Source organism: Tupaia chinensis, unplaced genomic scaffold (assembly GCF_000334495.1).
Source record: "Tupaia chinensis unplaced genomic scaffold, TupChi_1.0 Scaffold145519_1, whole genome shotgun sequence".
NCBI classification, from domain to species: Eukaryota; Metazoa; Chordata; class Mammalia; order Scandentia; family Tupaiidae; genus Tupaia; species Tupaia belangeri.
In genome coordinates this window covers 3,864,792-3,875,667 of record NW_006205376.1, presented here as the reverse complement: position 1 = coordinate 3,875,667, position 10,876 = coordinate 3,864,792, and the positions used below count along the sequence as shown (strand labels likewise).

At 37.1% G+C, this 10,876-nt stretch overlaps 1 protein-coding gene across 1 annotated transcript in view; it reads left to right on the top strand.

Annotated features, from left to right (window-relative positions):
• Positions 1-10,625, top strand: part of ABCD2 (ATP binding cassette subfamily D member 2) — a 71,974-nt gene extending 61,349 nt beyond the window's left edge. The window contains exons 9-10 of the mRNA XM_006168093.2: positions 1,417-1,542; positions 8,255-10,625. Of these exons, the coding sequence (XP_006168155.1) occupies positions 1,417-1,542; positions 8,255-8,474 (346 nt within the window). The 3' untranslated portion in view covers positions 8,475-10,625. The remainder of the gene's footprint in view (positions 1-1,416; positions 1,543-8,254) is intronic.
• The last annotated feature ends 251 nt before the right edge of the window (positions 10,626-10,876 follow it).

Sequence of the window (10,876 nt, the reverse complement as noted above, 5' to 3'; positions counted from 1 at the left end):
ACAAAGGGATTGTGGCATGACCATGCACCACTGAGGAGTGGTCCCTGTCTCTGGTGAGCACATGTTCCCGAGGCAATAGCAATAAATAAATGAAATAAATATTAAAAACATAGCATGTCCATGTTAGAAAAGTAACTTACCACGAGTGCTAAATAATTATTTATGCAGGATGAGAAATTACTACTGATTTCAATTTTTTGTTCTTTCTCATTTACCTTTTTAAAAGTAAATATCTTTATGAAGACAGCTATCCTGGAAAATCTTTGATTCTCATTTTCAACCCTGAAATGAATAGTGAAAGACAGTGTAAGAGTTGATTTTGGTCCTACTGACTAAGCTAAGTCATGTTGCGGGGTACCAAGTGTATACATATCTAAGGTGCAAAGCTGGAAGAAGAAAGGGAGGAGACAAAGATAAGAGCCAGAATGAGATGAAAGGGAGAAGGGGTCAACTGAAGGAAGTAGTGGCAAGTGACTTCCCTGATAGTAGATATTCATTACCAAAGTAAAAAGTGAACTAGAGGGCCAGCTAGGAGGCCTGGTGGTTAAGGTGACTAGATCCCATATGGCCAATTGCAAGGCTCAAGTCCCTACCAGGTGACTTGGAAGATATTCCAGGTGGGTGTGCCTGTGTGCCCAAAATCCTGAGAGGAGAGGCAAGGCGGGCATTGCGACATGATCATCACCCTGGAGGGTGCTTTCTCGCTTTCCCTCTCTCTTTCTCTGTCTCTCTGTCCAGCAATTACACATGCTCTGTAGCAAATTTTTTTAAAAATTAAAAAGCTAGGAAAAAAAGATTGTTGAGTATAATCAGAAAATATTTGTTGATTTTTGCCCCCAAGAATTGCATTCTGAAACATGGTTCCAATAGTATGAGATTAAATGCCTACTCTAAATTTGTGTGATTAGGCATATTCACTCTTGAACAGTCTGGTAGCTATGAAATTCCATTAGTAATATTTAGGTGTTCACATTGCTGATAAAATAACCTTCTCATTAAATGTTTGCTAACAGAGCTGTGGCCTGTTTGATAATTAGTTACCGTAATGTATTTTTCATGTAATTAGTCAGACACTTGTCACCAAGAATGAACCTGTCTTCTGCAGGAAAATATACTCAGTGACCTTCCTCGTCTGTCCTATGTCTCATATATATGATGCATTCATCTGCATAACAATAAAGCCTATTGTACTGTGAGCAGGTATCAGAAAATTCATTTAAATTGAAGAAGAATGTAATTCTAGTCCAAAGAATTAGTGATTACTTTTTTGTTTTGTCACTTATCACCTTTAATAATGTCATATTCTCTTTTGCTCCTTTAAAGTTGTTAGCATTCCAGTTCTATAATTCATATTGTACAAAGAAAGATTCATAATTCAAGTAGCAAAATCATTAATCTGTGTTTATTCTTTTAAAGACCAAAATATGCATTGCTGGATGAATGTACCAGTGCTGTCAGCATTGATGTGGAAGGAAAGATATTTCAGGCTGCAAAAGCAGCTGGTATTTCCTTACTGTCTATCACGCACAGGCCTTCTCTTTGGTGAGTGTTTCCTATGCTAATTTTTTTTTTAAGAATTGTTTAATTTAATTTAATTTATTTGACCACAGGGGAACAGAGTGAGAGAGAAAGATAGAGAGGGGAAGTGGGAAAGCAAGCTGCCAGGTCTGGGACTTGAACTGCCATTGGCCATGTAAGAGTACAACACCCTAACCTCTATGTCACCTGCTGGCCCTTCCAATGCTAATTTGTAACAGACGTTTATTCCCTATGTTTCTTTCTCTCTCTGTCCCTTTGTAAAAGAGAATTTTGCTTTAGGGAGTATGCACTCGCCAGAGAGACAGAGAAAGCGAGCGGGAAAGTGAGAAATCGTTTTTCCAGAGGGAATGGTCCCTCTGCAATCTCTTCTCCACTGTCCTCCTAGGATTTTGGGCATACATGCACGCACACACCTGGCATGAGTTTCGGCCCACCTGGTCAAGGACTCAAACTGTGGTCGGCCATGTGGGAGTCCAGCGATGTAACTGCTACACCATCTGCTGGCCCCACTTTATGTTTCTTAAAGAATAACTTTGCTAAACTTTTCACTCTAAAGGATAAGACATTTCTCATATTTCCTTCCTGTATTTTTCCTAAGTTGCACACTAGCAGTTTAGCTATTTTCAACTTAATATCATAACTTTAATGTGATATTTGAGAATTATTTGAACTGGAATATTTTTCATAATCTTATAACAGGTATTGAGAAGAGTGTATTTATATATTTTTACACTATTATTATTTTAATCTTTTATTTAAAATCCAGGAAAATAAAATCCTAGGATTAAAATAGACCACAACTGATAATCCCCAAAACAATTAAGTTGGAGAAAATACTGGTTGGGTAAAAATGCTTATTTTTGTTTGTTTGTTAAGGTTATTGCCATAGGACATGTGTGCTAGAGGGAAAGTGAGAAATCACCCACCCACCTCCATAGAGGATGACCCATCCCACAGTCCTTTCTCCTCCATTCTCCTCTCGGGATTTTGAGCACATATGCACATGTGCCCAGTGTGACCCTCAAGCCATTGGGTCCAGGACTCGAACTGCAGTTGGTCATGTAGGCATCCAGTGCCTTAATCACTACATCGCCTGCTAGTCCCAAGTTTATTTTAGTTTATTCCATGGAAAGATGAACTAAAATCTTTACTAAATAATATATCATTAATGAGATCTGCCCTTTCTTTCTTCTTTTTTTTTTAAAGAGAGATTTTTGCTATAAGGCTGGAGAGACAGATAGAAAGCAAGAAATTACCCCCTAAGGTGGATGGCCACATCCCTTCTCCTCCATTCTCCTCCTGCAATTTTGGGTGTGCACGCACACATGCCCAGTGTGAGTTTCAAGCTGTCAAGTCCAGGACTTGAACTATGGTCAGCCATGTGGGAGTCCAGTGATTTATTATGCCATCTTCTGGTCCCAATGGGATTTACCAATTCAAAAAATGACACTATTTCTTTGATTCCCTGACTTTTCCATTGATTTATTATAATAATAATAGTTGCTACTGAAGATTTAGCACCTATTCTGTTCCAAACTCATTTTATTAAGGCTTCATAACAATCTTGTGAAATGTAAATGGTCTAGGGACCAGCAGTTAGCGTAATGGCTATGTCGCTAAACTCCTATGTATTTGACTGTAGTTCAAGTCCTGGACCCAGTGGCTTAAAACTCACGCCGGGTGTGTGTGTGTGTGTGTGCCCAAGATCCCAAGAGGAGAATGGAGGAGAAGGGACTGCAGTATGGCCATCCCCCCTGGGGGGTGATTTCTTGCTTTCTGTCTCTCTATCTCTCTGTCTCTCTGGTGAGTGCAACCTGTAGAAAAAAAAACTCTCAAAAAAAGAGGTCTAATTTTCTCATTTACAGATGTTGAAACTGAGAACTAAAAAATGAGAAAAATAACTTCCAAGGCCACGCTGTACTATTAGTACACTGCTCTATCATAAGGAACTCAAAATATATCTTGTGCATAAAATATGAAGACACTTGATCACTTACACTACATTCTCTTTTTTTTTTAATTTGGCATTTCTACTTCATCAATCAAGATCTGCTCTTTTGACATATTAGTATCTATAGATGACTCTATACATGCTCGGGCCTCCTATTTCCCAAGGAATGGCATAGGATCCCTCTTTTTCTCACTGCCATATCCTGTGGCAGGTGGCTTTCCAGATTCCATGCCAAAGCTGTCCTTGAGTACATGTCTTCAAACCTAGACTAGAAACAAGTCTGATTTGAATTAACCCTTGAAACCCTTCGAGACCTGTAGAGAATGTTGACGTCGAGCTAGTGAGCAAAACTGAGTATCCAGTTCACATCAGGCAAAAGTCTTTGGCTCTAGGTTCCATTTCTATTGAAAGATGATAATCTATTCTCACACTCCATTTCAATATTCAGATTTTTCTGAATATTTTCCCCCTTAGGGAGTAAACCTGAAAATAGAGCATTTCACAAATTGACCCTATCTATGAAATTGAATTGTATGGTTTGTCTTTCTGCCATTAGGAATTAAATGGCATCAGAGTGGTAGGACCTTGATTTGCTGATCTCTCCAGAGGCGGCCTACATCTAGTCCAGCATGAATCAGGGCACGTGTCTATGAGTGTGATTCCTCTGACTTTTCCCTCGAGAAGACCAGCATTTTCTGGATCATTAAGACAATTAGACATTTGTTTGTAATTGTTTGTAAATCCTCCAAATGGGAGAAGACACAGAATTAGGCCAAAAGACATGAGCCCTGAGACCAGCAAATAGCGTAATGGTTACGTTGCTGGACTCTCATGTAGTCGACCGTGGTTTGAATCCCAGACCTGATGGCTTAAACTCATGCCGGGTGCATGTGTGTGTGTGCCCAGGATCCCAAGAGGAGAATGGAGGAGAAGAGATTGTGTCGATGTCATCTTCCCTTGGGGGTGATTTCTCACTTTCTGTCTCTCTGTCTCTCTCTGTCTTTCTGGCAAGAACATACACACCCTATGGCAAAGACCTCTCCAAAAAAGAAAAAATGTCATAAGCCCTGTTGGCATGAACCTGTAACTTCTAGACATACTCCCAAACTGATCACATGTTGGGATAGCATGGAGTTATCTTTCAGTTTTTAGTTTTTCTGATCTGTCAGTAGATTTAATATGCTATCCTGTCATTCAGTTCCTCATTCAAGTAACCTACTGAGATACCGGAAACATATAAAGCCATTGTTTTCTCAAATAAAAGAATGAGTAGTTTTTAAGCAAATAACAAAATCTTTCATGTTAAATCTTTTCATGAAAAAAACACATTTTTTTTAATCTTTTTTTTTTGGGGGGGGAGAGATTTTCACTATAAGGGCGCGTGTGCTCGCCAGACAGACAGAGAGAGACATTAGAGACAGAAAGCGAGAAATCACCACCCCGGGGGTATGGTCACGCTGCAATCCCTTCTCCTCCATTCTCCTCTTGGGATCTTGGGCACGCACGCACACGCACCCGGCGTGAGTTTTAAGCCACCGGGTCCAGGACGTGAACTGCGGTCAACTATGTGGGAGTCCAGCGACATAGCCATTACGCTAACTGCTGGTTCCCAGAAAAACACATTTTTGATTGCAGCTAGTCACAGTATGGTTCTTCATATAACTACATCCTGTTGTACTACTTTGTGAATTAGCCATTTTAGATTGTAGAAAGTTGTCATTTCTGATTATTTTTCTTTCCCAGTAATATGAAACTTAATTCCCCTGAAAAGATTTCAGCAGAGGAAAAAAACTGTATGATTTTTTCACATAACAACAAAGAGATAATCATTGATTTTAAAGATGAAAATCCATGCCAGTGTTTTAAGAAGTAAAAAAATTACAGAAGCCTATTAAATTGTTTGATTGCTGGATAGAATTATAGCTGAGTAATGACCACTCCCCTATGCTTTATCCTATTCATGAAGGAAGCCTACATATTACCTCCAGTGACTGTCAGTTAAAATGGCAGTTTCTTTTGAATTCTTTTAAGATAAACCCTGAAATATTATTTCAGTTCATGATATAGAACACACCTTTGAATCTCAGGGCACAAAACACCTACACAGTTTGTTCCTCCCATGTAGAAATCAAATAATGTTGCAGGACCAGAGCGATGACTCAGAACTTCATTACACATGGAAGGTGCAACTTGCCCAAGATATGAATGATCACATTCTGAAATAACTCCTAGCTGTGGAGCCAGGGCTAAGCAGGCCTAAGAAAAGTGGAGAGCAAAATAAAATAAAATGAACTTTATGCCATTGTTTCTTTTTTTCATTGTATGATCATCCTTCTTTTATTTTTTCATTAATTTTGTTTAGCTTTCGTTTTTTGACAGCAGTTTTTTACACATTTTTCCTCCTTGACGTAGAAATGCATTGTTTTCAATTTAATTTTGGTAAGGTACCATCTGTTGAAAGGCCAAAATTTTGGAAAACTCAAGAACCTAAGTGAATATGGAAAATATCCTTAATCTCTGTCATGTGTTATACAAACTTAAAATTTCATCCTGACAGTGACTTTACTTTTTTAGCTGCAGTTTAACCTAGCTTAAACTAGGTTAAAGTTTCCCATTTTACAGCATGTTAAGCACATCCCAGTCCCAGCTGCAGTGGGGCAGGCAGGAGAGGTACTGCTGCATGATGCTGAAGACCAGGTGGGAAGGCTGTGGGCTCACAGCTTGGGTCTGCCTCAACATTTTCACTGGGGCCATGATCGTGGTTGGCTGCAGGACTAGGGAGGAAAGGATTGTGGCATGAAGACCCTGTTGAGGATATTTGACTCTCTTTGTCTGTCTGTCTGTCTCTCTCTCTCAATAAATAAATAAACTTTAAAAAATCTCTTTAAAAAATCCAATCTAAAAGGAATGGAACTCAAATGTTCATCAATTGATGATTAGATAAACAAAATGCACAATGGCATACTATGGAATATTATTTAGCCATAAAAAATGAAGTATTGATACATACTACAACTGGATGAACCTTGAAATCATTTTGATAAGTGAAAGAGATCAGACACGACAGGCCCCATATTGGCCGATTCCATGTACATGAAATCTCCAAAACAGAGATATCCGTAAAAATAGAAAGGAGATTAATGTTTGGCAGGAACATGGAGGAAGGGAAAATGGAGAAGGCTAGTTAATGGGTATAGGATTTCTTGTGAGGGAACAGAAAATGTTCTGAAATTAGTGGTGATGATTATATGAACTTATGAATCAACCAAAAAGTATCACTGAATATTAATTACACTTTTAAAGTGAATTTATGGCATATGAATTTGATCTGAATTTTTATAAAAGCAGGAGAAGTTGCTTGAAAAAGACCCACTAGTCATAGTAAATAGTGACAGATGAGAGCTTAAAAGGAAGTAAGAGGTGAGAAATACTATAAGGGAGAGAGGAAAACAGGAGAGGAAAACAGGACATTTAAGAACATGGGCCAGTTCAACAAAGGGACACACTGCAAGAGGCTCAGCCATATGGGAAACTCTGCCCACTTCACTCTCTCCACGCATCCCACACCAGTCCCAGACACAGATGACCTCAGCTCCCCTTTGGGTCAGGTGGTGTAGAGGCTAAGGTGCTGGACTTCCGCATGGCAGACAGTGGTTCGAGTCCCAGACCCAATGGCTTGAAACTCACTCTGGGCATGTGTGCATGTGTGCGTATGTGCCCAAAATCCAATAAGGAGAATGGAAAAGAAGTGACTGCAGTGTTGCCATCCCCCAGCAGGTGATTTCTCACTTTCCTCTCTCTGTTTCTGTCTCTCTCTGGCAAGCACACACACCCTATGGCAAAAAAAAAATCTTTAAAAAAAGAAAAAAGAAAATCTGAATTTATCTCATCAATAAAATCATCTCTGTACCTCTATAAAGTTCCTAATTATGAAACTAAGCCACAAGAAAACAGATTAGGTTATATCATGATGTGGAAGTTTCTTCAAAAGATTTCTACCAGAGAGTTCTTTTATTATTATTGTAAGTTTTGCTAGAGCTCATGTGTGCTGACCAGAGAGAGACAGAGAGAGAGAGGGAGAAAGCACCCCTCAAGGGGACATAGTTATATGCAGTCTCTTTCCTTGATTGCTCTATCCTGTCTGAATTTGGGGCATGCGTGCACACACTCCCAGCACATTTTCTAAGCCTCTAGGGCAGACTTTGAACCACAACTGGCCATGTGGCATCCCGTTCCCTTAACCAATAGGCAACAGGGTCAACCTCAAAGAGTCCATTAAAAAAAAAAAAAGTATTAGACCTCAATTATTAAAACAAATTTTTATGTATTTGGGAGAACTCGTTCCAGAACAGTGCTGTTGTATTTCCTTAGTTTTTCTTTGTATGCCCTTTTAAATTTATACTTTCTTCAGCTTCCTTTCCTTACTATCATTCTAAGTATGCTTTATTATTTCTTCAGGAGCCATACTAGGTTATGAAGATAAACTAAATACGTGTAGTAGCATGACTTCCTTTGCAATTCATATACATTGAGAATAGGAAATCATCTTAATGTAATCAATAACGTTTTCTAGAGATTAGAATAAAGCCATAGGTCTAAAAAAATCACAATATTTAACTTCTTGTGGTATCCTTGAAAATCAAGTGTAAAATTGGCAACTTTTCTTAAAATTTGACTTTGTATATCAATTAGAATGAAAAACCTGTATCTAAAGTGGATTTTCACAGCTATGGCTAATAATATTATTTCATTTTAATTATGCAGGAAATACCACACTCATTTATTACAGTTTGATGGTGAAGGAGGTTGGCGCTTTGAACAATTGGATACTGCTATCCGTTTAACACTGAGTGAAGAAAAACAAAAGCTAGAATCTCAGCTAGCTGGAATTCCCAAAATGCAGCAGAGACTCAATGAACTTTGTAAAATTTTGGGAGAAGACTCAGTGCTGAAAACAATCAAAAATGAAGATGAGACATCCTAATTTGTTTTGACATATTTTAAAAGTTAATTTTTAGATAAAAGCTCGGAGACACTCTGTGATGGTGCATGTAGTGGGTTAAGCTAAGCACAGAGAAAAAAAGCAGCAAGAAATTTTTTTTATAAGATTTTAGCATCAAAGAAGTATATGCTCTGACTTTTCAGGAGAAAATAAACAAATGCATTATGTAAGATTAGTCATTGTAGCTAATACTAATTCCTAGTAAAAGCCTAATTCACCTGTAAAACAGGATTTTCTGGGTGAATTCATGATGAAAACCAGACTTACTATTACATGTGATGTGTCTAAAGTTCTTCACAAACATGGGAGATGTCTTGGAACTGAAACAAGAGGAACATTTGGATTGATACCAGGTGCATAAAATTAAAACTTCAATTAACCTTTCAGTCTGTTTCAGGTTGATATTAGGTTTAGTAGCTAGAATTCATGTTCACCTTTGCTAGTGACCAACTAAGCCTGTATACAAAATAGCTGAAAGTTTGATAAGTAATTCAATATGAAAAAAATATTTTAATGGCCGTGATTGAATGAAAAAGCATGGCTATACATGCATAAAATGCCATATTTAAAAGTTTGAGACTTTAAGCATCTTAATGTAGGCATCTAACAAATTAAATTTCATGAGAATCTTACATATGTGTTAATAAATCCTTCCATTTTAAAAAGAGAATTGCCAATTTGGAAAAGGAATATCCAAACAAGGTTCGTCTCGGCCTGTCAGTTTACTTGGCTGCATTCTCTATTGCAGTGCTGTCCAGAAATACTCAGCTTGTTTTTGTGTCCGAAAGAGGAGTACGCCTTTAAAAATTGCACAGCTACAATAGAATCTAGGCATTCTGAAAATCATGGTAATGACAGCACAGACTGAAATAGCGCTTTATATTTTACAATCGCCATTTATACCACTGCATTTTAATTCTGCAGCAATCTTTTGAGACAGATACCATTTTTCCTATGTTGCTTTTGAGAAAATTGACACTCACACTTGCCCTAATCATGCAATTTGTCTAGGATAGATTAAAGGATCAAATGAAATTCTCCTTACTCCCTGGCTCAGTGCTATTTTCACTATTATCCTTTAAGTCTAACTGGCCTACAATAGCAATAAAAGTTAGGTGAGATGTTGAAAGGAAAATAAATGTGGTAATCTTATTGTTATTGTTATTTGGTTCTTATGTACAAGAGAATTATGAAGTGAAAAGGTTATTGGTCTGTGGGCTAAAATAAGCCAAGAAAATTGGCAAATCTTTCAGTAATATGCACTCTTACTCAATACTAATAAACCTCTAAAGTATCAGCATTCAGAAGGGCGATTAATTTTGTCTGAAGTAAATGTAATATTTACTGCATGTAATGAGAAATAATCTTCATGGACTAGTCATGTGAGATAGATCCTCCCTATGTGTGTGCACTGACGTTATACGTACAAACCCAGCACTGACACTGAGTAATCCAGAAATGATTAAAAGGATCAGATGTTAGAGGAGTAAGATTTGATTGCTATTTAGTCACAGCCATAATAGATGCTAAGCCAGTGATTATTAGGCTTCTTCAGGTAGCAGAGTACCTGGAAGTCATTCATGATGACTGTTGTAGAACATCATAACATTTCCACATTTTCAGTTCTGCCATGATAACTAGGACATTTTTTAACTGTCAATAAATGCAACCAAGTTACATAAAGGAATGCAACGTAAAATTATAATCAGTTCGTCTGCTCCAGTTTTTCTGTTAGTATTATTAGCTACTCATTTATTCATTTGTTAGTTACTAAATAGTTCCTATTAGAAAAATGAGCCAGGACTGAATGGTATTTTTAAAAGCATGGAACCAAAACTTAAAAATGATAAAGATTATCCATTAATCTTAACTTGTATCTTAGTAGTTATCAAGTTTCAGCTCCTATAAAGGGAAAAGTAGGAGGCAGTTGTCCTGTTAATTTTTAAAGGTGTAAGAAGAAAATGTCTTCATTTGAAACATGCACAATTTTCATGCCTTAATTTTCATAATTTAAAAAATAAAACATTTAGGATCTGGTAGTTTGTGTTTTGAAACAGAAAAGAATGCCAAATAAATATTAGATTTTTAATTAGCTCTTATTTAATATATCCTACCAATGATCTGAAGTAAAGATTTATTATTTATAATATACAGGATTGAAGAATGCTTAAAATTCTGTATTAAAAATTACATACTGCAATTTAAATGTTGACATTTTAAAATAAACATGTTTTCCATGAGCTTTTTAGTGTGTATTGATTTTGAACATTTTTTCAGGACCAATATCTTCTAACTTATTGAGGGAAAAAAATCTGGAATTTGAATTTGTACTTATGTATATTCAGTTGTTTCCAAAGTATTCCAGTGAGTATATCAATTTTATT